This window comes from Channa argus, chromosome 7 (assembly GCF_033026475.1).
Source record: "Channa argus isolate prfri chromosome 7, Channa argus male v1.0, whole genome shotgun sequence".
Classification (NCBI taxonomy): domain Eukaryota; kingdom Metazoa; phylum Chordata; class Actinopteri; order Anabantiformes; family Channidae; genus Channa; species Channa argus.
The window spans coordinates 27,753,940-27,780,550 of NC_090203.1; the positions used below are offsets into that span (position 1 = coordinate 27,753,940).

General features: G+C 40.2%; 1 protein-coding gene across 1 annotated transcript; it reads left to right on the plus strand.

Annotated features, from left to right (window-relative positions):
• The first annotated feature begins 3,145 nt into the window (after positions 1 to 3,145).
• Positions 3,146 to 26,611, plus strand: ipmkb (inositol polyphosphate multikinase b). The gene is made up of 6 exons (XM_067509929.1): positions 3,146 to 4,510; positions 15,871 to 15,956; positions 16,407 to 16,503; positions 17,273 to 17,445; positions 20,410 to 20,491; positions 23,129 to 26,611. The coding sequence occupies exons 1-6, from the start codon at positions 4,264 to 4,266 to the stop codon at positions 23,914 to 23,916; spliced, it is 1,473 nt and encodes a 490-aa protein (XP_067366030.1). The 5' UTR covers positions 3,146 to 4,263; the 3' UTR covers positions 23,917 to 26,611.

The window sequence follows — 26,611 nt, forward strand, 5'->3', positions numbered from 1 at the left end:
GTAACAAAAATGTTTTATATGTATTATAACATATTATATCTTCTGAATATAGAAAAGTAACTATATAGTTGCAATATAAATACAGAGGAGTATGACAATTATGTATTGATTATGTATGATCACATTTTTCAAGAAGTCAATTATATATTATTATTTTTAAGACAGCATGCTAACACACTCCTTCCCAGGGGTGCAGTTGGTGTTAAATAGTGAGGGAGAGACAATCACACTCAATAAACATTTATTCTCCCTGTGGCTCAGACCATAGACAGATCATGAGAAATCGGGCCCCCAGCTTAGATAGGTGACACAAACTCAAACTCTTTGACAGTCTAACAAGAAATAAGCCTCTTTTCATTCAGAAGCTCTATTCCACATGTCTAATGACCTCATGGGTCACAATGCCTAGTTAATTTTGTTTGGTTTTTTTTGTTGTGAGTTAAAAAAATTCCATTCTTATATATAGGGCTTGATAAAAAACATTTGTTTTTTAATTCTGTTGAATGTTTAGATGCATGATCAGTCAAACATTTGATTGAAATCAGAAACAGTTTGATGAGACTCTCAGTGGTAGTGTGTATTTCAATTGATACCAAAGAGAACGGATGGTTATATGTGCATGTAGGTGAAATGGCCCTGCTGCCAAATTCTACAGAAAGCATTATTGCCGTAGGACATAAATGGTTTGTGATTTGACTAGTGGCACACCTGGTCCTTCCGGTTATTCCTTGCATCATTCAGGGAAAACATGGAACTGCACTAGTGCAAGATCCATCAGTGACTTAAATATGAAGCTCCCCAGAAATCAACACCTGTCAGTGTGAAACTACAAGGCTGCCATTTATCAATGTAACATCTGGTTCCAGTGATCAATGCATGCTGATCTCAACTCATCTTCAAGAGCTTTTGATGTAAGACTGGTTGAAGAACTAACAGGAATCTCTACATGGCTTTTGTGTACCTGCATACCTACTTTCATTTTTTAGAATCTGACTCCTATGGACACTTATGTATTTGTACAGATCATCTGTAAATGTAAAAATGTGTGGTTTGATTTTGTTTACCTAAAGAATGCTTATCCTAGCAAAAGATCAACAGCTTTCAGCGTCTCCCTTCAGGGGTGCACAGTACCAGAACGTGTTCCACACGTTGATTTGGAATGAGTTTTTTTTGTTTTTCGCCAGATGCCTTTCCTGCTGAAACAGGACATTTGCTAAAATTAAGTAGCTTAAATAAAGGTGATAACCTTTTTTTAACCTGCTGTTGTTTGTTTATATTGTGGAACATGATAAGTAAAAATGCTGTTTGTACACTATGTAATATAGGTGTAGGCCTACATTGTACTTTGGGCCAATTAAAGATAATAGCATGAACTTTCTAACAGATAAGTCTAAAAGATGTGTAGTTAGGGAAAATTGACTTATCCTTAATTATGTGAGAGGAGGCTGCTGTAAATGTTTGGAAGGCTTAGGGGGTTATAAAGTCAGATCCTAAAATATTTTTGTTCACATGCATTCACACACACACACACACACAGGTTCATATTTCTATTCTTGTTAGACCTTTCATTGACATAATGCAGAGACATAATAGCCTCTTATCATCACTCTTACAATTACAATTAAATGCCTAACCCTAACCATTAACTTAATCTAAACCTAATTCCCGCCACTTGCCAAAAGGTCCTACCTATGTTAGGAAAACTTTTTTGTGACCCTAACTAAATAGCAAATCAAAGCAAACACACACACACAAAATAGATTTAGAGTCACACAACAATTGCCATCAATGGAACATATTTAACCCCTCTGACAACTGGATAAGTAATTTTATTAAAAAAGATGCTAAGAGATGATAGTGGAATGTATCAAATGTTGATACATTCATCTATATCTTAGTGATGAATAGAGGTTTGACATCAATGTCCAGATGAATGTTATAGCACAAGCTTACACAGCTCAATGTTTCTAAGAAGCTCACATACCCATGTAAACTGTTGTTTATAAGGGAAATCTTCTCAACTGGAAAGGGTACCCACAGTATGAGTATAATTGTTTGTGTGCAAACAAGAAAGAGCTTTTGAACCAAGTTGTGATATTTTGGTGGAAATGTATAGTTAAACAGCAGTATTTTCTGGGGACTCATTGTTCATAAAGAATTGGGACCAAGAAACATACACACACATTTATTTTCAGCTGCAATGTGATTTAAATTCTACCAGAAATATATCCTTAATTGGAAGATGAAACATACAAACATAACTTCACACTGTGCACATTCCTTTTAAGGGCTTAAATGAAAATGGGATTTAGGCTGTAACCCGTTCAGTGGATTAGTGTGATAGTATATTTTTATTACACATTCCATCTCAACTCTTAAATGTGAAAACAATAAAGATATAAAGGCAATTGCCTTCAGAGTAGTAATTTAACAAGTTTTTGAACTGTCTATTAGCTACACTAAGGCCACTTTGTTTTGATGGTGTCGCTTTAAATAGCAGTAATTTGTTATTTTACCAATAATATAATTGTAAAAATTAGGCTATGTCAACACACTATCTCTCTTATCAGCTGAAAAGAAAAATCTACATTGAAAATGGGGCCAGCAAATTCAGTCATATCTAATCCTACTTAAACTTGACCTGAATGACATGTATCCAACATGTTGCGTAAAACATTCCTCCTGATTCTGTGAGAGGATGCTGACACTATGGAAAGAAAAATGTCCCCCCCATGAATTTATTTCATAGCTGTGTTCACTCCATGAGTCTATATTATTGTGCCTTTAAATGTGTTGTCTGTCAAAGCAGGTATATTTATGGATGGGTAAAGTGTATCTGGATATTTTTTTAATAAACATTTTTACATTATTTTTATACTACGTAATTATTCAAAGGTGAAAAAAGAGATAAACAAAAAATCTACTGGCAAACTTCCCAATGAATATGCACATAAATAACCTAAAACGTTTATCTTTATCTAACCTAATTTTTTAGTCGTCTATGTAGATGTACTGCATTGCACCAGTTAAATGTGTCGAAAAGCTTTTTATGTATTTTTTGTTTATTTATTTGTGTAAAATAAAGCCACACCGCTGCCGTAAAGGAATGGAGTAATGTTTTGCGACAGTAGTAGAAAATGTCGCAAACGTGTGGGAGGATTTGGGCGCTGTTCGTTAAGTAGAGAGGTGAACGCCTACGCTGACCTGGATAACTGTGGCTGAGGATGATTCCATCGACCTCTTTTAATATCATGGATTATACAGCGACAGTGCATCTTTTTATGCCTAACTTCGATACACAGGCATTTTTTCCAAGCTGGTGATGCGGCAACTGTCCCTCTGCTCTGTTTAGTTCTGAAGCTAGGACTGATTAGTTTAGCAGCATTAGTATGTTAACGTTTGCAATTAAAACCTGGAGACGCCGCTTTTATGAAATGTTGGGAATTAATTGTCTCGGTTCTCCCTGACTGCTTTTGTATATGCTGAATGCAAATCGCCAGCACACCTAGCTGTCTTTATAGTGGAACAACAGTATTTACATCTCGAGTGAGGAAGTGGAGCTGCGTCAGGTTGGCTGAAGTAGGCTGACAAGCCGGAAGTTGGGTGATGTTCCCTTCATATTACACGCATGACATGGATTAGTTTGCACTCGCATGTCTTGAAATGAACAAAAGAGTAAAAAGAAAAAAAAACGAGAGCCGACATTTAAAAATAAATTCTAACAGTGTTTTGTCTCTTTAATTTTGCCGTTATGCGCGGCATTATGTAAACATCTTAGTTTTTTATTTTGTAAGCTGCGAACGGACGTCTCGCTTGGGTCTGCTGGTTTTGAGATTGCTAGGAAGTGGGATGTGGCCAGTATGTATTTATACTGCTGTTCACGTTATGAAAATCATTGAATCAGCGTTGTATCGGGAGCTGTACTTCACACACGGACACAGCGGGGGTTACGACTGTACTGCTGCTCGCCAATGTGCTTACTGTCGCTGCACGAACACGAAACAACACAACCGAGGCTGCTGTGCCGGTTTCGTCCGGACGGGACCATTTCCATGAAAGCTTCGTAACCTCACGCCCAAACAGTTTGTTAAATTTGTCCGTGGGGCTGGTTTCCGTGCTTACGCAATAACAGCATGTGAATCGTTGGAAGAACTTCTATTTTTATTCATTTTATTTTCTTTATTATTATTATTATTATTATTATTATTATTTGTTTTTGCTTTGGACATAGGCATCGTTTTCCCCTCGTTTTTATTCTTGAAAATGTCAACAACTCAGCATCAAGTGATGATGGAGTCGTCTCTAGCGCTCGGTAGACTGGAACTGACCCCCAGCTCAGGCCCCACCTCAACTCTGGGGGTCAACCTAAAGCCGCGACTCTCCAGCGGGGCCCCCTCAAACAAGAAGTGCGGCCAGCGGCCTCTGGGGCTCCAAAGTCCGGCTCACCTGAACGGCTGCGTCCCACTGTCACATCAGGTGGCGGGCCACAAGTACGGGGTGGATAAAGTGGGTAAGTAAACTACACACTTTTTTAAAAATTTCCCTGCAAAGTTCCATCCCATTCGCTTTACCTTTTTAATTTTATTAATATCATTAAAGATGTTCTGGCGTGTCATTTTAATTAAAAATAAACACAATATTTCTTACATGTCTGCTGGTGTCACAAAAAGGAAAAAGGATTTTAGTGAGTTTTAATAAGTTTGCTGTGTTTACCAACTAGATCTCCAGTGGGTTCCTGCATATAATCCAGTCTTTTAGAGATCTCCGGCTCTTACGTCTGATTTTTGATCACTGAGAGTCTCAATGTTCCCCTGTGGCCTGGATGTTGCCAAGACCCACGTTTCCACACACAGGTGGTTCAGTTCTACCTGAGGCAGGTCGTCAGTCTATTACAGGGGCAAACATACATTCACAACTACAGGCAATTCAGAGCCAATTAAAATAACAAAACAACTTCAAATTGTGGGATGACATCTGAGGATAACATGCAAGCAAAAAGCGAATGCACCCTGCGTGATAATGATAGCTGGGATTGGGTCCAGTTCCCCTGTGACCCTTAACAGTATAATTGGTTAGGATAAGGGCTGGATGAAGCTCTGTATACATTCTTTTAAATCGTCAACAGTGGAAGAGTTTATTCTTATTTGATTAGTGCAAAGATAAATTTATAGTCTTCCAGGACTGTGAGCAGAGGTCACATAAACTAAGAAGTAGCTTGTTTAGTTGTGTAAGTGTCCATATTTGACACCTTATTTGGCTCAGATAAAGCTCAGTGCTCATTTTTTATAGAGTGAAGCAGTGAGTCAGAACAGGTGTGTTTCAGTGTGGTGCACCAGTCAACTTGACTTTGTTTACAATCTTATTAATCAGTTTATGTTTTTTTTTTGTGTGCGTCGCATGTTGGGTCAGCGAATCATCTTTAATGTGGTTCAAGCAAGGGTCAGGCTGGTTTGTATGACTAGTGTGTGGGTTGATCCAAACTCTGCTGTTGTTTGTTTATATTGTGAAAGCAAAGCAGAGCAACCACAGCACACTGTGACATGGTAGCTTTCTATTTTTAGCATCAATGCTAGTCAGGAACATATTTAGTGTATCATTTTCATTGTCTTTAGTGTAAATCACATTTTTTGCACTGTTCTACATATAGATGTATTGCACATCTATCTGTCCTGGGAGAGGGAGTCCTCCCCTATTTTTTTCTACCATTAAAGGGTTTTTATGGCGACTTTTTCCTGGTTCAATGGTCGAAAGATGGAGGGTTATAACTGAGATTGGGTTTTTTCTTTAAAACTTAATTTGAATGCTGATTATGATCTGCTAAGATAATGATCTGAACTAGCAACATACACATTCATATAGGATGATGTAACAACTGTAAAGTATACATGTAACGTTATCAGTGCAATGGCTATTTCCGGAAACATCCCAGAGTTTATGTATGTCCCTCAGTGAATGTTTATGAGGGCCCTTAAGGATGGACTAATGTTCATCCCAGTTATTGCTATATGGGTTTTAGGGGAGTACTGAGAACACAAATGGCAACATGTTCAAGTGTTTCTAGGCAAAACACTGAGCCCCAGAGTTGTTCCTAGTGTCCACAACTCACTTGTAAGTCACTTTTGATCTTGCTAATTGACTAATTGCCATTGTAAATAAACTGACCAGGTTCTGCAAGTGCTTCGTGCTTCATGCTGTCAGTGGAGGTAGGTTTTGTCCATGGGATAGTTGGCAAAAGTAGTGTGAACAAATAATTGAGCAAAATTAAAAGCGAAAAACATATTATGTATGTCTAGAACTAAAATAACTGTTGGGTTATGGACAGATAATATTTTAGTAACACACACCTTGAGTATCCCGAAAAAAAACCCCTACACAATTTAAAGGCCTTTACAACAGGCCTGCAATAAATCATTTACAGATATTTTAATAGTACTAGAGAGCTGATTACTATAAAGCAGGATTTAACCAATCTTCCAAAGGAAATGCAGCTGTGCCCACTAGTGCTTGCATGAGAGGAAAAAACTCAATATTAGCAGGTGGTCCTCAGACAACCATTCATACTCATATTCACACCTATGGGCAATTTAGAGTCACCAATTAACCTAACATCCATGTCTTTGGACTGTGGGAGGAAGCCAGAGTTCCCAGAAGAAAACCTATGCAAGTGATCACCATGCTGCCCTCCATGTCATAATTGTTTAGTCCTTTCGGCTTGTCCCGTGAGTTCAGGGTCGCCACAGTGGATCATTTGTCCGCATGTTGATTTGGCACAGTTTTTACACCAGATGACCTTCCTGACGCAACTCTCCCCAATTTCTACCCGGCTTGGGACTGGCACTGCACGGCTGGGGATGGGCTGTTAAGGGTTCAGTGTCTTGCCCAGGGATGCTTTGACATGTGGTCAGGAGGAGCGGGGAACCTCCGACCCCCCCCCCCCCCATGTCATGATGTTGTTGTGAAAATATTCTTGAAATGTTGAGATGTGGTGTGGACTGGAGTGGTCCAGTCACAGCGTAGCCATTAAATCAATAGAGCTGCTGTAGAATAAGTTCAAAGAACCGTTGACACCCTACGTACTGAGAATATGTCTAACTGAAGCAGCTCTGTAAAGAAAAATGGTCTAAAATTCATCCTGAACATTGTAGCAGTCTGATCAGTTACTTGAAGAGATTGATGTTATTGCTGCCAAAGAAGGTTAAACCAGTTGTTAAATGAAAAGGGTCACTTTTTCCTGACTACTTCGAAATTCGAATAGCTGTGTTCCGTAAAGGCTCATTCTCTTTGTAGTATTAGCTTAGGCACATTGTGTGTGTCTGTACTTGTGACTCAGATTACTTGTTATGACAAATTAATGCAGAAAACCAGGTCACATACTGTTTCTTTCCACAGTAGCTGAACAGGATGTTCAGTGAGCAAAGTAATGCTGGTCCCGTCAGAACATTTGTGATACCTTCTACTCAAAGATAAAGTTGTATCTTAATTCTGTTCGACTCATTGGAGGCATTGTTAGAGTCACTAGACCGGTTTCCACATTGTCTATTACTGCAGCTCACATTTGTTTAGCTCCTCTCTCAAATGGCCTGAGAGAGAATTCAGTCAAAGGGTTATAAAGTCTGTATTGAAGTAATGTGGACTGATCCTATCAGTGTTCCTCCTTGGGTGTGGTCGTGAATAATAATTAACATGGGCTGCGCAGGTTTAAGGGGACATATGTATTGACACAGTATTGAGAGACAACCAGCAGTAGCCTCTAGTTCCACGAGAACTGGAATCCTGTTGAGCTTGCACTGCCGAGCAGATCACAAAATTAAAGATTTGTGTGAAGAATGTTCTGGAAAAGAAATCAGTACTTAATGATGTCTTAGATTAACATATTAACTTGTGTGGGCAGGAGGGTAGAGCGGTTGTCCACCAATCTCACAGTTGTTGGTTCAATCCCCGGCTCCTCCGGTCACATGTCGATGTGTCCGTGAGCAAGACACTGAACCCCAACTTAGTTGCTCCCGGTGAGTGTTGGCCAGCTGGATAGCAGCTCCCTCATCGGTGTGTGAGTGTGCGTGTGAATGGGTGAATAAGAAGCAGTGTTAAGCGCTTTGAGTGCCAATAGGTAGAAAAGTGCTATATAAGTGCAGAACATTTACCATAACTTAATAAAAAAGCTACAGTGGTGCTACCAGTTTTTTGCAGTTATCTAATGGTCAGTGTTGCACTATTATACTACAGGTTTTAATCTGATCTTCTTAAATGACTGGACTCCAAAGTAGGTTATACATGTTGCATGGGCTGATTTGCTGATTTAGGCCGATTAACAGCTTGTTTACCTCACCTCATGGTAAACGTTACATTTGTATTCATATGTACGTGTCACACTGATTCTAGTCTATGCAGAACCAGTTTCAGTTCAGGTACCCAATAAAAACAGGTTTGTCATGGCATGCGTTTCTGTAGGTTTTTCATCAAAAAATAGAAAATGGTCTTATGGTTTTGAATTTTTCAGTGTTTCTCACCATGAAAAGAAATACAAAGGTTGAAAGTCCGGGAGTTACTCACCTGTCAGCTGTGTTGTGATGACTCTTTATTATAAATGCGAGGCAGGACTCTAATCCTTAGTTGGATTAGAAAACTTCCAGAGGGTGGCTGTTCACTTTAGATAAAGACATACAGTGCCTTGCAAAAGTAGTTATACTCCTTGAAATTTCCCACATTTTCCACATTTTCCCACATTTTGTCACATTACAACCACAAATGTAAATGTATTTTATTGGGATTTTATGTGTTACACCAACACAAAGTGGTACATAACTGTGAAGTGACAGGAAAATGTATAAATGTTTTAAAAATAAATATCTGAGTGTGCTGTGCATTTGTATTCAGCCCCCCTGAGGCAATACTTCGTGTGAACCACCTTTTGCTGCAATTACAGCTGCCAGTCTTTTGGGGTATGTCTCTACCAGCTTTACACATCTAGAGAGTGAAGTTTTCCCCATTTTTCTTTGCAAAATAGCTCAAGCTCAGTCCGATTGGATGGAGAGTGTCTGTGAACAGCAATCTTCAAGTCTTGCCACAGATTCTCAATTGGATTTAGGTCTGAACTTTGACTGGGCCATTCTAACACCAGGGGTGCCCACACCTTTTTGGCCTGTGAGCTACTTATGAAATGACCAAGTCAAAATGATCTACCTACTATTAAAAATATAAAACATCTATTTATGAATATATTGAGAATTCTTTGTATGCACAATATGTTTGTGTAGCTTGCATAACTACTTGAACCCATATTGCACAATACAACTCTGTACATTTTTTTGTCATTACCTTACTCTGGTGACTTGCACTGGATAGAATTAGCCAGGGATGCACAGTCCGGAGGTTATCTCGCTAGCTTGCTAGAGTTTTGCAGCACTTGGCGCTGTTGTGTGCATGCGCGGTGACCTATGTGTCAGAAAAGGTCAGATGTCAGACTGGCTGCTCTGTACGTCAATCAAGTGACAAATTCCATAGTGAGGACGGATGATGGGCTGACGTCTACTTTGTTAACTCCATGTGATCTACCCACACTACCGTTGCGATCGACCGGTAGATCGCGATCGACGCCTTATGTAAACCATTCCATTGTAGCTCTGGCTGTATGTTTAGTGTCGTTGTCCTGCTGGAAGGTGAACCTCTGACCAGCTTCTGCAGCTCCTCCAGAGCTCCTCCAATGGGTCTCTTGGCTGCTTCTCTGTTTAATGCTCTCCTTGTCCGGCCACACGTTTTATGTGCCCCCTCTTATTGAGTCTATAGTTTTAGTTACATTCCATCATTTCCACGTTCTCTAGTCTGTGAGTGATTTGTTCCAGTAGCCCGCTTATTGTTCGATTGTTACAGATCTATAAGTAATAAAGGAAACATCTGAGCTGGCATAACTGTTTTAGTTTATGTTACTCTTTCATTTATAGTGCAGGCAGCGTCAAGCATAATGAGTTCTTGCCCAAGGACTGTTAAATGGAGACAGGCCGCAGGCGCGATTTAAACACCCGTTTTCTTTTATGAGCGTGTGTCAATGTAACCTCTAAGCCAGGGGTCACCAACATGGTGCCCGTGGGCCCGCAAGGACCAGCTGAGTAGCCCGTGGGCCTGTTCTAAGAATAGCTCATCATTCTTTTGGTGCAATTCTTTTTTTAAATCACATTTGAAAGTTATTGTGAGAAATCATTAACATGAATATCCTTAATTTTTCCTACATATCCTAATATCCTTAATTTAATTTTTAAATAACCGAAGTAAAGAGATCCTTAGGAAAAGGAGTCTTTATATTGTATGGTCACAGGAAAAATTATCAAATATTGCTGAATAGAAATTCAATTCAATTTCAGTTCAATTAAACTTTATTTATATAGCCCCAATTCACAACAAAATCATCTCAAGGCACTTTCAGAATAAAGTCAAGACTATAAAGATGTATAGAGAAAACCCCCTTGAGCAAGCCCTGTCTGCTAGACCCTAACTAAGCTGCTCAAGGAAGCTTTACCCTTAATAGATACGTTCGTATTAGATATCATCAATCTATCTTTAGAAACAGGCTATGTACCACAGGCCTATAAGGTAGCTGTAATTAAACCATTACTTAAAAAACCCTGTCTTGATCCAGGCGTTTTAGCCAATTACAGACCAATATCTAATCTCCCCTTTATTTCTAAAATCCTTGAAAGAGTACTTGCAAAACAATTAGTGACCACGTGTACAGGAATAATTAGTATGAAGTGTATGAAGTCAGGATTTAAAGTTCATCATATTACAGAAACAGCACTGGTAAAAGTCACCAACGATCTTCTCATGGCCTCAGATAATGGACTCGTCTCTATACGTGTTCTGTTAGATCTTAGTGCTGCATTTGATACCATTGATCACAACATTTTATTACAGAGACTGGAACATGAAATTGGGATTAAAGGAACTGAACTAGGTTGGTTTAAATCTTATCTATCTGATAGATTTCAATTTGTTCATGTTAATGATGAATCCTCCATGCAAACAAAGCTATGGCTTTATGACTTATACATAAAAAAATAAATAAATAAACCAGCTCAATCAAACACAATGTTAAAATGCTAATAATTATATAACTCCGATAAAAGGACCATTGTGCATATGACTTCAGAACTTTTACTTCTGTAGGTGTACTGTGGTTATACAGTTTCTATAAGCTGAAAATAGTGGCTGGTGTCCACAGGAGGCTGTGTTCAGTCTTCAGTTTCACACACTGAGCAGAACAGCTGCTCTCTATTTTAATCAGTCCAGCTGTACACACAGGCTGCACCACCACTTCACTGTACACATATGAAACTGGGACTGAAGGAGTATTTAATGTTTTAGCTTCTAGTCTACACATGTAGCTTTAGTGACGACAGAGGCTGTGGGTGCTGTCTTTCAGTACCTGAGTAGACACCATGTGGACTGGTGGTGGGTGGTGTGATGTTTATGAGCAGCTGGAATGTAGATTCCCAGTTCAGCTCACACAGGTTCAATGTGTCGCTGTCTCTAGCAGCAGTGCCACAGTAGCTGGAGAGGGAAGGGATGACCCTGCCTCCTGCTTGGTCTTACGATTGAGACTGATGACCTCAAACACACAGGACAGATGTCCACACCACCACCCCCACCCCCCTTTTTATGCTGCTTTTTCTCATCTGTATGAAGGTCTTCTATGCTGCACAGCATGTGCTTGTAAGTCATTTTCAGTCATTTTAAGGAACTATACATGCAAATGTGTGACTGTAGCTCAATTAGCAGACCAGTTGTCCACACACCACAATTTTGGTGGTTTGATTCTTTGTTCATTAACATCAGAGTGCATTGAGCAAGATACTGTGTGTTTGCGAGTGTGCGTACACTGCAGGTTAATACAGTCAATCAGTAATCAGCTGATGTGATGATTTAACGAGATCCGTCTTTAAAAGTATTCTATCATTACTGCCAAATACAATATTATGATATTCTGTTATCTATAATACACAGCACAGACTTTACTTGGACTTAAGATTGTCCCAAAATATGTACTTCAGACTCTGGAGCTACTAATAGTAACAATTCAGAACTCTGTTGGGTTGTAGGACATGAGTTTTTTTTTTTTTTTTTTTACAAACAATGCACTGGTAACAGACCAATCTGACATTAAACAATGTATGTATGGAATATTGTTTTATTCTTAAAGGTGTGAACCTGTACATTTAGGTTTGTATCTGCAAACTCCAGTTTTCAGGTTTGTACAAGGACTTTACATGTGAAGGTTTTTCAAACAGGTTTTTTTGTAAAATATCTTAGGGTCCATAAGTAGAGAGGGCAGGACTTTGACCAGTCAGTGTTTTGGAATCACTACAGCCAACACTTGGCTATGTGGGTCCATGCTACGGTTTCACTTCTTTTTAAGAGCAGCTATGAAGAATTTAAAGATCCTGCAAAAATGCAGAAACACAGAAACCAATGCATGTCCACTCATCTGACAGCGAATCATGTGTATAATCTGTGGATTATATTCAGAGCAATTAAGGGGGATCATGGAAACAGCTGAAAGTCTTTTTTTCCTTTTACCTGTTCTCTTTCATCTAACCATCCTCCATCTAACTCTGTCCTCTGCATCCTCTTCACTCACACCAACTAACTTCATGTCCTCTCTCACTACATCCATAAATCTCCTCTTTGGTCTTCCTCTAGACCTCCTGCCTGGCAGCTCCAACCTCAGCATCCTTCTACTCATATATTCACAGTTTCTCCTCTGAACATGTCCAAACCACCTCAATCTCTAACTTTATCTCCAAAACATCTAACATGAGCTGTCCCTCTGATGTCCTCATTCCTGATCCTGTCCATCCTCGTCACTCCCAAAGAGAACCTCAACATCTTAAGCTCTGCTACCTCCAGCTCTGCCTCCTGTCTTTTCTTCAGTGCCGCTGTCTCTAAGCCGAACAACATCTCTGGTCTCACCACCATCTTGAACACCTTTCCTTTCATTCTCGCTGATTCTCTTCTATCACACAACACACCTGACACTTTTCTCCACCCGTTCCAACCTGCCTGCACTCGCCTCTTCACCTCTTTTCCACACTCACCGTTGCTCTGAACCGTTGACCCTAAGTACTTAAAGTCCTGCACCTTCTTCACCTCTGCTCCCTGTAACCTCACTGTTCCATCAGGGTCCCTCTCATTGACACACATGCTGCGGCTAAGCTTCATTGCTCTGATTTCCAGAGCAGACCTCCACCTCTCTAGATTTTCCTCCACCTGCTCCCTGCTCTCACTACAAATCACAATGTCATCTGCAAACATCATAGTCCATGGAGATTCTTGTCTAACCTCATCTGTCAGTCTGTCCATCACCAAAGCAAACAAGAAGGGGCTCAGAGCTCAGACCCACCTCCACCTTGAACTACTCTGTCCTCTGTAGTTGCGACAGCTCTGCACATCTCCCTTGTTCTTAAAAATTGGTACCAGTACACTTCTCCTCCAGTCCTCAGCATCCTCTCACTCTCCAAGATCTTGTTAAACAAACTAGTCAGAGACTCTACTGCCACCTCTCCTAGACACTTCCATACCTCCACAGGAGGTTGTCATCAGGACCAACTGCCTTTCCGCTCTTCATTCTCTTCAACGTCCTCCTCACTTCACTCTTACTAATCTTTGCTACTTCCTGCTCCACACCAGTCACCTCTTCTAATCTTCGTTCCCTTTCATTTTCCTCATTCATCAACTCTTCAAAGTTCTCCTTCCATCTTCCCATCAGACTCCTGGCACCTGTCAATACATTTCCATCCTTATCTTTAATCACCCTAACCTGCTGCACATCCTTTCCATCTCTATCTCTTTGTCTGGCCAACCTGTACAAATCCACATCTCCCTCTTTAGTGTCCAACCTAACATACAAGTCCTCATATGCTCTTTGTTTGGCCTTTGCCACCTCTACCTTCACCTTACGCTGCATCTCCCTGTACTCCTGTCTACTCTCTTCAGTCCTCTCAGTGTCCCACTTCTTCTTAGCTAACCTCTTTCTCTGTATACACTCCTGAACTTCCTCGTTCCACCACCAAGTCTCCTTGTCCACTTTCCTCTTTCCAGATGACACACCGAGTACCCTCCTACCTGTCTCCCTGATCAAATTAGCTGTAGTAGTCCAGTCATCTGGAAGCACCTCCAAACCACCCAGAGTCTGTCTCAGCTCCTCCCTGAAAACTACACGACATTCTTCCTTTTTCAACTTCCACCACTTCGTCCTCTGCTCTGCCTTAGTCCTCCTTATCTTCCTCACCACCAGCATCATTTTACACACCACCATCCTGTGTTGTCTGGCTACACTCTCCCCTACCAATGCTTTACAGTCACTGGTCTCTTTCAGATTACGTCTACACAAGATGTCGTCCACCCGAGTGCTTCTACCTACGCTCTTGTACGTCACCCTATGTTCCTGCCTCTTCTGAAAGAAAGTGTTCACTACAGCCATTTCCATCCTCTTTGCAAAGTCTACCACCATCTGATCTTCTGTGTTCCTGTCCTGAAGACCAAACCTCCCATCACATTCTCATCACCTCTGTTCCCTTCACCTACATGTCCATTGAAATCTGCACCAATCACCACTCTCTCACCTCTGGGGATGCTCTGCATCACTTCATCTAACTCACTCCAGAATTTCTCCTTCTCTTCTAACTCACATCCTACCTGTGGGACATAACCACTCACAACATTGAACATCACGCCTTCAATTTCCAGCTTCAGACTCAACAACCTGTCTGATACTCTTTTCACCTCTAGAACATTCCTCACAAAATCCTCTTTCAATATAACTCCTACTCCATTTCTCCTCCTATCTGACCCATGGTAGAACAACTTGAACCCTGCTCCTAAGCTTCTAGCCTTGCTACCTTTCCACCTGGTCTCCTGGACACACAGTATGTCCACCTTCCTTCTCTGCATCATGTCAGTCATCTTTCTAACCTTCCCTGTCATAGTCCCAACATTCAAAGTCCCTACTGTCAGTCCTACATTCTTAGATTTCCTCTTCTCTCTCTGCCTACGAACACACCTTCCTCCTCCCCTTCTTTGACTTTGACCAACAGTAGTCCAATTTCCACCGGTACCCTGTAGGTCAACAGCACCGGTGGCGGTCGTTGTTAACTCGGGCCCCGACCGATCCGGTATGGAAGTCATTGTCACGATTCGCATTTTTAATTTGGCACGTGTTTTATATCGGATGCCCTTCCTGACACAACCCTCTGCATTTATCCAGACTTGGGACTGGCACAAGAAGACACTGGCTTGTGCCCCCTTGTGGTTGCATTCTGGAAAGTATGGTTAGAAAAATTTTCTGTATGCGGTGCCTGTGTATTACTTTAGCCATATACATAAATTATTGGTGGAGACCACACCCATAGGGCCACCTGTTTTGTGACAGATTACCGTGTTAAAAATGTATTTAGATGACACATTGTTGCATCGTTCAACACTCAACTTAGTAAACACACGTCTTTTTGTCATAGTCCTGTTTTTAATGGTGTGCTCAACAATAGGACCTATAGTTGGACAGACTTCCCGGTCCAAGACCATTCAAATCTAAGAGGTTCTGTTCTTTACATTGACTAAACCTGTGAGGAAACCTGGTCCGGAGTTTGTAGCTCTCTTGTTTTGTAGTAATACTGTGTGGAACATGCCCATGTTCATATCCCTAAATGTAGTATGAACTACGTTTGTGGATATGGACATTTTACATGCATATTTGCATCCGTGCTCTAAGTAAAGATCTAATGTCTAGTATGAACCAAGCTTTATTCTTCCTGCTCCAGGTAGCATTCTTGCTTTTTTTAACTGCTTTGCTCTGATTTTGAGTGCTGTTTTTGTGTTTTACAGGTATTTTGCAGCATCCCGATGGAACAGTCCTGAAGCAGCTCCAGCCTCCACCAAGAGGTCCACGAGAGATGCAGTTTTACAGCATGGTAAGGCCTATACATTCATAACTTCTGGACTGTAACACAAGTACAAACTACTAAAGTAGACTGTGGCGCAGGAAGGTAGAGCAGTTGTCCACCAATCTCGCAGTTGTTGGTTCAATCCCCGGCTCCTCTGGTCACATGTCAAAGTGTCCTTGAGCAAGACACTGAACCCCAACTTAGTTGCTCCCGGTGAGCGTTGGCCAGCTGAATAGCAGCTCCCCCATCAGTGTGTTAGTGTGTGTGTGTGATTGTGAGTGAATAGGTGAATGAGAAGCAGTGTAAAGTGCGTTTAGTGCCAGTTATTATTGGTATTAGGTTCCTCACCCTGAGCTGTTATTGTGTTTGTATCACGCTGAGCTGTTGAACAGAGGAGACATTTGGTGTCTTAACAGACCCTATTGAAAACACTGTACTATTAAAATACTCTAAATAATGTGTGTGTATGTGCTTTAGGTGTATGCTGAGGACTGCTGTGATCCACCACTCCTAGAACTCCAGAACCACCTTCCTAAGTACTATGGCACCTGGTCATCTCCTGACAGCCCTAATGGTATGAGACTCTAGCAGATGTACTTAGACCACATCTATGGAGATGGCAGGTTTTCTCCAGCCAAAGGCAATTGCTTAATGACAGGTCCAATATATATGCAGTACAGAAAGGGTTCAGCATCAATGTTGGCAAAAATATTTGTTTACAACCAGTTTTTCATAACAAAGAGAATGAAAATCAAACCATGAAGAAATGTTCAACATTTTTTGTTAACCAATAAAAAACTTAATAAAACATGTAAAACATGGATGGATGGACATGCAGAAATCATTCTAATTCAAATTCCTATTCAGCAACCTTCTGCTTTTGTGAATCACAAACTGTAGCTCTGCAACAGTTTCCTCCACCTCCCAAAAAGTCCCAAATTCTAAAGTTTATTGATTTTTAGTTGACTAGCTAAATGTAGGATATAAGATATACTTTCACCATCACTGTAGCTGCTTGTCTGCTGCTTTTAACTATTAAGTTACAGGAAATGCTGTTTCTTTCTTTTTTCTTTCTTTTTGATGTGTTTGTGTTGCTGCAGAATGACAACACAGTGTTACAGAGGAAAAGAGAGAATAACTAACACTTCAGTGTTAGTTTTATAGTCAGTCTTACCTTTGAAATTGAAGTGGCATCGTCCATTAATGATCTCTTACTCCTTCAGCCTTTCACTGGCCTTTCTGCAGCTTTTTGTTTTGCAGGTGCGCTGAAATCTTATAATAAACCTATATATTAACGAAGCAGGCATAACTCATCCTTGCTCTCGTGTCTGCCACTGACTTAGACCTGTACCTGAAGTTGGAGGATGTGACCCGGCACTTTGTCAAGCCATGCATCATGGATGTCAAGCTGGGCCAGCGGAGCTATGACCCATTCGCCTCCCAAGAGAAACGAGAACAGCAGATCAGAAAGTACCCACTGATGGAGGAGATTGGCTTCCTGGTCCTTGGCATGAGGGTGAGTTTGGCCAGTTGATAGTCTGTATCAGTGGAATGACTTCAATACTTTCAGTGGAGGTTGTAAAATTGAAGTTTGGTGGTGACTGTGTAGGGCTGGACTGGATCCTTGCTTCACTGTTCACTTTACTGTTAGTTGCTGTTTGTTATCTCAGTGTGCAGCATCTATATTTAATGTACAGTTACATTAATAATGGAGAATATTTAAACAGGCCTGTGTTTTAGAGCTCTACTGAAGTCTCAGGAGGACTTGGACTTCAGCCTTGGTTAATGTTTTTGGCTTTCATTACATTCCAGTCATTCACTATCAGCTGTAATTTTTGCATGGATCTTTTTTTATTTCTTTCAAGCCAGCTGGATAACATCCAGCTGCAGAGTAGGTGCATGATGCATGATGGTGCCTCAGAGCCAGCAATCACTGATTCACTGCATTTATGTACGACCAGTCTACTTTGGCTTTTTTAAACACTTGTCATAGAGTGAATCAACACATAATTCACCCCCCCTCCCATCTAATGGGTGGATAATAGGATCCGTTCTTGTGATTAATTATTTTTAATATCCACATAGGCCGTTCTACTCTCTGAAACTAACAGACACTAGAGTAATAGTGTTGTCGAAATACCCCATCACTGGTAACATGATACTATGAGGAACCGACCTTTAACACTGTGTAAAAAAACAGGAGCTACTGTTGAAAAACCTCAGAGGAGTCAATGTTTAACTCGTGATACGTGAAATATGTTAAGCTTGTTGATTCACACACGCACACACACTGCGACACGCAGAAACAGTTGCTGTATCATGTCACTATGAACTTGTTATCTGGTGAAGAAAGAGAGTCAAAAAGCAAAGCAGTAATCAGTTTCCATCTCAACCTACCCTCAGGACTAGCATCACTGTGTGGCCTGGTTCAAATATTCCTGCCTGCAGCTACAAACAAGAACAAACAAGCAACCAACAAGATGAAATGTGTGTTTTTTCTATTTTGTATACTTACCTGTTGCTCTCCTCACTAATGCTGGTCACAAATGTTATCAGAACGATGGTGGTATATAAAAATTGTTTTTATGTGTTTGTCATATAACTGAATGATGAAATTGTTTTTTGTCGTGCAGCATCATTTGTTGTAAATGTAGTTAATTTAAAAATGTATGAAAACAAAGCATTTTAACAAAGCCTGCCACTATCAAAAGACAGGAACAAACGAAGATAAAAGCCCTAATTCTAAATGTGAAGTGTGGCTGATTTGTTGAAAATAATTTATGAACCTTCCAATTATACATGACGAGTAAATGTTTGATTTTCATGGTAGTTTACTGGGCCGTTATGTGTAACCATTCTCCTCTGTGTTGCTGTAGAAGTCCAGGATTGAATGTATTAAACTTAAAGCTTTTGTTTCACAGATCTATATTTTTCTAATAACCTGCTCTGACTGGAGAGAGCTGTGTAATTATAGGAGAATCAGAAAGCGTTGATTTATTAAGCTGCATTGAGTTTACATCGTTGATTTCTGGAGGAAAGAGAGCCTCTGTTCAAACCCAACTAAATATTCACTCAGTCTCTATTATAAAACTTTATTCTTCATTTGTGATGAATTCTTTCCTCAGTTTTAACACATTTTTCAATTTTAGCATGTTCAGTCAACCTGCTCTGCACTGATAAAAACATTTTCAATTAAAATTTAATTGGAATGAGCTTGTACCATTCCCAAGATGTACCAATGAAAACAGCTCTTGTATTTGACCTCATTTGTTCAGAATTACATAATTCATAATTTACATCCTAAATGAAAGCTTCACTGACAGTTTTAGTTTTTTTGTGCAGTTTTCAGAAAGTTGTCCATCAACCCATGAAGATAAGCGGCTGCTGGGTGTGAGTCGGGTGGGAGAAGGCCATGAACTCTGTTTGAATGAAATGAGTAATATATTTCTAATTGCTAATCCAATCCAGGCCTACATACAAAAACCGCTTTATGGCTGCATGCCCCCACCCTTTGGAAACCTTTGGAAATCATAAATGCTTCCCCAACCCTTCAGATATCAGTAATAAATCTGTGGAGATTTGCCAAGAGTTGGTGGACAAACAGAGCTGTAAGGAACTAGATGATAGTTTATTTGACCCCGTGCTATCAAAATAAAAATACTGCATTCAAACTGTCAGAGGAAAAGTGTGATGGCATTACACAAAATAACAGACAACTTGTTATTTATGTTTTTATTTCCCAAAAACATACCAGGAAAAAATGGGCAGAGGACAAAAACAAAATGTGTTAATCTTTATTATTTTTTTAAATCAGTGGGCCGATAAATGTACTCATGTGTTTTTGTATCGTGGCTTCTTTAAAGCAAATGTGACAGCAGGTCTCAGGAAACGCATTATATGATCAGCACTGCAGGCATTTACCAGATCATAGGTCCTTTATAAAAATCCTTCTGCAAAAAACGTATGTAGTTCACTATAGCTGTCACATGGGATGGTCTAGATTTATAACGGTTTAAAATAGAATCTCATCTTACAGCAGGGCCAAAACGTTTAGTGTTTGCACAGAAGAGAAGAAAAGAATGTACATATAGTTGGGTGGGTTTAAGTTATGTTGCCCTCACAGTATGTTGATTCAACAGGCCCAGAAGATTTAGAAAGGGAAGTACAAGCACTAGCTGCAGTTTAAACAGAGGCTTGGAAAAAAAGGAGAAACCGCAAAATAGAAAGTCTTCCACACTGAGCTGGCAAAGTATCCACACTAATGTGTATTTGACTGATGGGTAGTCAGTAGTAATGAGGGTTCTCATGGAGTATTAATGAAGGGGAGGAGAGAGACATGCATACATGTGAAACTGTAGAGTTCTTCAGAGTTGTTGAAACACACAGCAGACTTAAACCCTCCTCTTCAAACATGGCTCTGGGGATAAAGACCAACACAGACCAGTTCACTGTTAATATAATGTGTTGTGTTGCTTTTCAGGTATATAAGGTCTGCAGTGACAGTTTTGACTCCTATGACCAGCACTATGGAAGGGGACTCATTAAGGACACTATTAAAGATGGTACGTGTGTGCGGTTTGACGTATTTCTCTTCTAGACAAGACACCTTATGCCAGATATAATCACATTTAGTAGATGGTAATACCACAATACAAAAGTGCTGTAACATTGCTCTGTTAGCTTTTTAGTGTTGGTTACAGTTCAGAAACTTAAATAATAATTATATCCTATCAACCCGGTGGTTGGAGATAATGGCTCGCTTGAAAGCAGCAGCAGCTGGTGAGCTCTAGAAGGAGACTAGTGAAAGATAAATGCCCCTTTTACATCATGAGCTGTGTTACAATGTGCACACAATGTACTGAGGCCTATTGTCCCAAAGTACTATATTATGAATAATCTTGAAAAATATATGTTAATTTTCAATTTGATGCCAACTACGTGTTTCAAAAACCTATTTCTATCTGTTATCTTTCTTGTGCACAGTCTAAAACTGGCATGGCCCAGATGAAATACCTGCTGATCTTGCACCTTAAGGAATAAAATAATGTGGTGGTCACCTTGAAGGGAACATCAATGTGGACAAATACAGGAGAAAGTGTGGTGAAGAGATTATTTATGAAATATTTAGTCCTACGATATCTCAAAAAAATGCCATTTTAAAAAATATATTTTTGATATTATTTCACCAAACTACAGAAGTTACTCGTGAAACAATAGTTATTTTTTTCTATGAGGTCTTAAAGCAACCATAGTAAAAAGCTTGACATACCCCCCTGGGAATTTCTGCCATGCCATATCTTTAAACTGGATAAAATGCATGCATCCATCACATAGGACACTAAAGAAGAATAGGTGGACTTTTATTTTATTTTATTTTATATGTGTATTTTTTGGCCTTGGAGCAGTGACTCACTGTTTGGCCTGAGTGAGACAGACACTCCTAACTCAGAAGATGGCCGACCACTTGCTGTGTGACTGAATGGAAACCAAGACTGGAGAGTAGAAAAACACAGACAAGGACCCGATGCAAAATGAATAACTATGCACACCGCAGTGGTTTTTACAGACTTTTCTCATTGTAGGACAAAAAGTCTGAAAAGTTTTGTTTCTTTTTTTGTTTTTTCTTAAGGCCTTAAAGCCTTAAGGACAAATTGATATTCAGCATGTAGGAATCAAACAAGCCTATGTCTTCACAAACAACAGAAAAGGCTCAGAAATGAACATTTTGCTGTGTACGCCTCCTAATAAATGACACAGAACAGATCTGGCAGAGATTTTAGTGTCTTGATATGGTTTATATTAAAATTGTAAAGTTCTGTGCCATTCAACCATTAAAAATTCTTTGAGAACAAACTACAAACCATAATTTGGATTTGATAAGAGGTGAACAACACTGTCTTCCAGTTTTTTTAGGTGACGAAATGTCACCTAAAAAAACCAGTTTTGCTTGATACAGGATTTCATCTGTTTGTCATTGTGCTTCAGCAGACAGCAGACAATAGGGCTGTTTTTCCTTTTTACCTCAGTCCACTTTAAATGAGCTCAGGCTCAGAGAAGGAGGCAACATTTCTGGAGTTCGCTCTCAATAGTCCCTGGTCTGTTTTTAATGTAATGCTCCCTGAGGGCCTGGAAATCACAGCCATTCACTTTTGGTTTTCAGTCTTTTGTTTACAGAGATTCCTTTAGATTATCTCGAGGTAGAGTTTTGTTTTTTGTATCTTTTGAAATCTATTTTGTATTGTAGATGATAGTCTCCCCAATGACTTTGAAACACTGTTCTTAAAGGATAACTTTGAATTCTTTCTCCTCACGTTTAGTGTCCTACTATGTTAAAAATATAATCAATTTAGAAAACATCCGAAGTTATTTGTTGCACTTCATGCTCACACGTATTTTTTTAGAGCCCTTACTTCTGAAATACTCAGTTTCTCGGTTTTTATACCCATGCGTGACACTGATACCGATAGAGCAAGTGTGAGTGGACAGGCAGGGCACAAACACAACCGGAAGCCAGAAAATGTTTTGGCCGTTTTCAATTATGTGCCTGGATACCATGTTCCAACGTTTATAATATATCCACGGGTGTTGGGCATCATCTACATATAGGAATAAGAATGTTTTTTACTTCATGTTGAGAAACCAAAATCCTGCCACACGTCTGATTCCAAGTTTGACAGAGCTTCCATTATTTCCACTTGATTCTTCCACAATAAGCCAGTGAAAATCGGTCAACTAGTCAAGTCAGTCAGGAAAAAGTGTTTGGCCTATGGCCCCCTCTAGTGCTAAGATAAATAAATTACAAACCCATGTTCTAAGCGTCACAAACTGTTATTCATATCTGCAATGCATTTTACACTTTAACCTCTCATATCATCAAATTTGTTGTGTAATATTGTGTTTCGGTCTTTGTCCTGCCCCTGTCCAGAACAGACAAACAGACAAACATCACATTTCTCAGATTCTGCATTTAATCTGTCGTCTTTGTCCTTATGTGCAGTTTACACAGGGCCCCTAACTTGCATTTACTGCTATTGTGTAGTCTGCAAAAGAAATTTGAAAATCAGCTTCTGCTCTTGTGCTGAATATGACTCAATTGCATTTCTTTGCCATGATGAATAACATAGGGGGTTTGTAGAAAAAAAGGAATTTTAATAGGATGGGAAATCAAATGTGTTCAGATCTGAATTTCTCCCTTCCAGGCCTGGCAAAATTCTTCCACAACGGTGTTACTCTGAGAAAAGATGCCGTGTCAGCCAGCATCTGCAAGGTGCAGCGAATCCTTCACTGGTTTGAGTCTCAGCGCCAGCTGGCCTTTTATGCCAGTTCTCTTCTCTTTGTCTACGAGGGCCTCCCCTCTTCTTCATCTTCATCCTCCCTTTCATCCCTTGTCAGCACGCATTCAATCAGCCCCGCTCTGGTTAAAGGTTCCATGTTGTCAGCAATGGGGGACAGCGCACAGGATGGAGAGAAAAAAGAGGAACAGGAAAGGGCGGGGAAGGAGGGAGTGGCTGAGTACAACAACAACAACATTCAGGTGTCGGTGCCCCTGGGTTATGGCACGGACACCATTTATACTAATCACAGAAAAGGTGGCCATCACCACTGTGCCAAAGGTCTCTTTGGGAGTGGAGATGGTGGCGCTGTGGAGACAACATTCAGCTCAGTTTTTAGAGATAACAACTCCGCGCGGGTTGATGACAGCTGCGCATGGAAACGAACAGGTGAGTTGCAGCAGCCACCAAATGGAAATGGAAACAAATCCCAACTGGAAGTGCAGGGTGTAGAGCCGGAGGACAGGAGGAAAGAGGAGGAGCTAAAAGGACGAGGCGGTGGTGCATTAGAGGTGAGTGGAGGAGACGCTGGGGTGGAGGTCAGGATGATTGACTTTGCCCACGTTTTCCCGAGTGACAGCCATGATCACGGCTACATCTACGGCCTCAAACACCTGCTGACAGTGCTGGAGCAGATCCAGTGTGATGCTGCCTAGAGTTGTGAGTCCTCCATCCCTCCCTCTGGGAACCTCCTGACCTGCTCTAAGCACTGTCTTCTCAGCCTTTCTTCTTTGTTCTCTAAAGATGGATGTAGGAGGAGACAGGACAAATGAAAGAAGTGGATAATAAATCATCATCATCATCGTCATCATCGTCATCATCATCTCACCTGACTAATGCTCTGTCTGGTGTGTGTGTGTGTGTGTGTGAGCAGAGTGAAGGTAGTAGAGGCTGACAGCTGTTTTCCCTGTGATGCACTAATCAGTCCATGAAGGTTTTACGACCCGACGCTTAAACGCAACATTTTCAGATTCACGTAAGGATCTCAGTCATTCTGAGGCCAGGAGTCAGTAACAGGACAATTTTGAGCTGCCAATGTAACTGTCCCTTTAATATCTGGGGCTTTGCTTTGGGGATTGCTGTTGATGGTAATATTGGCTTTAAGGGTGTTTGACAACAATAAAAAATTAAATATTTGCTATTCATTAGCAAAAAAAACGACTAATTATGCTAATGAATAGCCAGTATTTATTTCCATTTGCCAAGGAAATTCACCATGACGTGTCGATCAGATTTAAATCGTTAGCAAAATCCTGATCTTTGGTACCACAGGATAAAGTTGTTGCGTGAAGCCAAAGTTGGTTTGTTTGGCGGTGGACTGAGGTGAAATTCTGAACAAACCAATCGTGGGGAACAGACGCCGTTTCATCTGTCTCCACTGAAACCAATGAACAGCTTCCACACAGTGAAATACCAATTATCATACCAAACAAGATGTCTGCAGAATGTTGAGCTTTAAGTCGGGTCGTTACTTGTTTTTTTTTTTCTTTTTTAAATTGAAACCACTGTTCAGGTATCTAACTCAGGTAAATTTCTGCTAGTATGGAATTCTGACATTGTCTGGTTGTTCACTTCTAGTCTTCTCATCTCATGATTAACCTCTCATCATCTTTTCATCCTGTTGTTGACACCCTTTGTATTGTGTTTTCTCCCCTCTTACTGTCCTGCATAAGGAACCTGATGACCTTGCTGATGTAAAACCTTGTGTTTCCATGGTTTAGAAAAACATTACCTCTCTCAAAAGGTCACATTAGACTTTAGTGCCATTGCTCCAGCATAAACCACAAGTTCTTCTTATTTAATGATTGTAAGACAGTGGTTCTCAATCCTGCTCCCCTTATTTTCCGACTAACCCTGCACTGCCCACTGCTGATTACCTGGATCAGGTGTGTTCATTCATTAGGAAGCTGGAAGATACCAATATACGTTGTCTTCCCTAACGCCACCCTCATCTAACACAGCATCTTCCAGCTTCTGATTGACTGAAAACAGCTAGTACCAGTAATCAGCAGTGGGTGGTTGGTAAAACAAGTAGAGCAGTCGAAGCATCGTGAATCACAGTTCTAAAGGAATGAAGTGACTTTCTTACTGGGAACACTTCACCATCTCTCTCTGGTTTGGATGTGTATCAGTTGTGATTGGAAAACATTATTTTACCCAACTTCCCTAATGAATTTAAGATTGTAGTAAAAATATATTTGTGACTTGAGGCCGTATGGTGTGAAGCAAGCTGTTTTTTTTCCAAGATGTTAGGTGAAAACAGCTTTACTAGTTAATTTTTTATTTTTTTTGCATTGATTCTAAAATTCTCAGATGTTTAGAAACTGGATTATGCCCAAAGCATCTACTGGAACTGGTTGCTCCAATATTGTGTCTTGTCTGCACATCACTCAACACTATCATTAATTCATTATTTCCTGCTCTTAAAACATATTTTGATTAGTTTGACGGAATTTTAAGTTATTTTATTCACGTGCCCTGGACTTCATTAGCATTTCATGGTTTGATATGTGGCTGAAAAAACCTAGTGGACCTGGTAAAATCTTTTTTGTGTCTGAGTTTGGAGAATGAACCTTCAAGCTCAAATTTGATGCCACACTGCAGAATTGCAAACAGTGAAAACATGCACCATAAAATGAATTGCTAAAGCACAAAAACTGGAAGTTAGAGAGGAAGCTTTCAGTTTGGGGCCTTGCTTCCCCATGTGATGGCAGCAAGTGAAATGCTGTCTCCGCTTCTAATCTTTTTAATGACTGAACAGCTCAACCTCAGTCTTTTATTTGCCGTAAACTGTTGTAGCCTCCAATGCTAAACATCTGGTTTAGCAGGACTGTCTGCTCTAAGGACCAATCTTTGCTCTCTGAACCGAACTTGGTGAGATGTTAATATGATTTGAATCCAAATCCAGGTATTTTCTCTAACCTTTCTTGTGAATAAACTCAATCATGTGTTCGAATTAATAAGCGCGAAGCTCTAGGAGTCTTAAAGGATGTTTACAGCAGTTAAATAACAGATTTTCTTTTTTTTTACTGCCTTCTTTTCTGTTCATGTCTCCATGTTGTAATGTTGATTACTGATCATTCCGGCAGCTTTGTGAATCTACTTTTTGTGTTTGTAACCTATTGTACCACGACTGACTAACAAAAAGCATATCATTATTCTCTGCAAGGCCTTTCTCTCCCTTCAGTCAGTGTAAACATCAGAAATCAACCAGTGTGACTGAAATATTTTGTTTGAGTGACGGTGGGCAGTTTTCGCAACAGCACATCCACCATATCGCTCACATACACTACGTGTTGACCCGCATTTTGGACTAATGGGTGGACATAAATAAAATGGGTTTTAACAGTT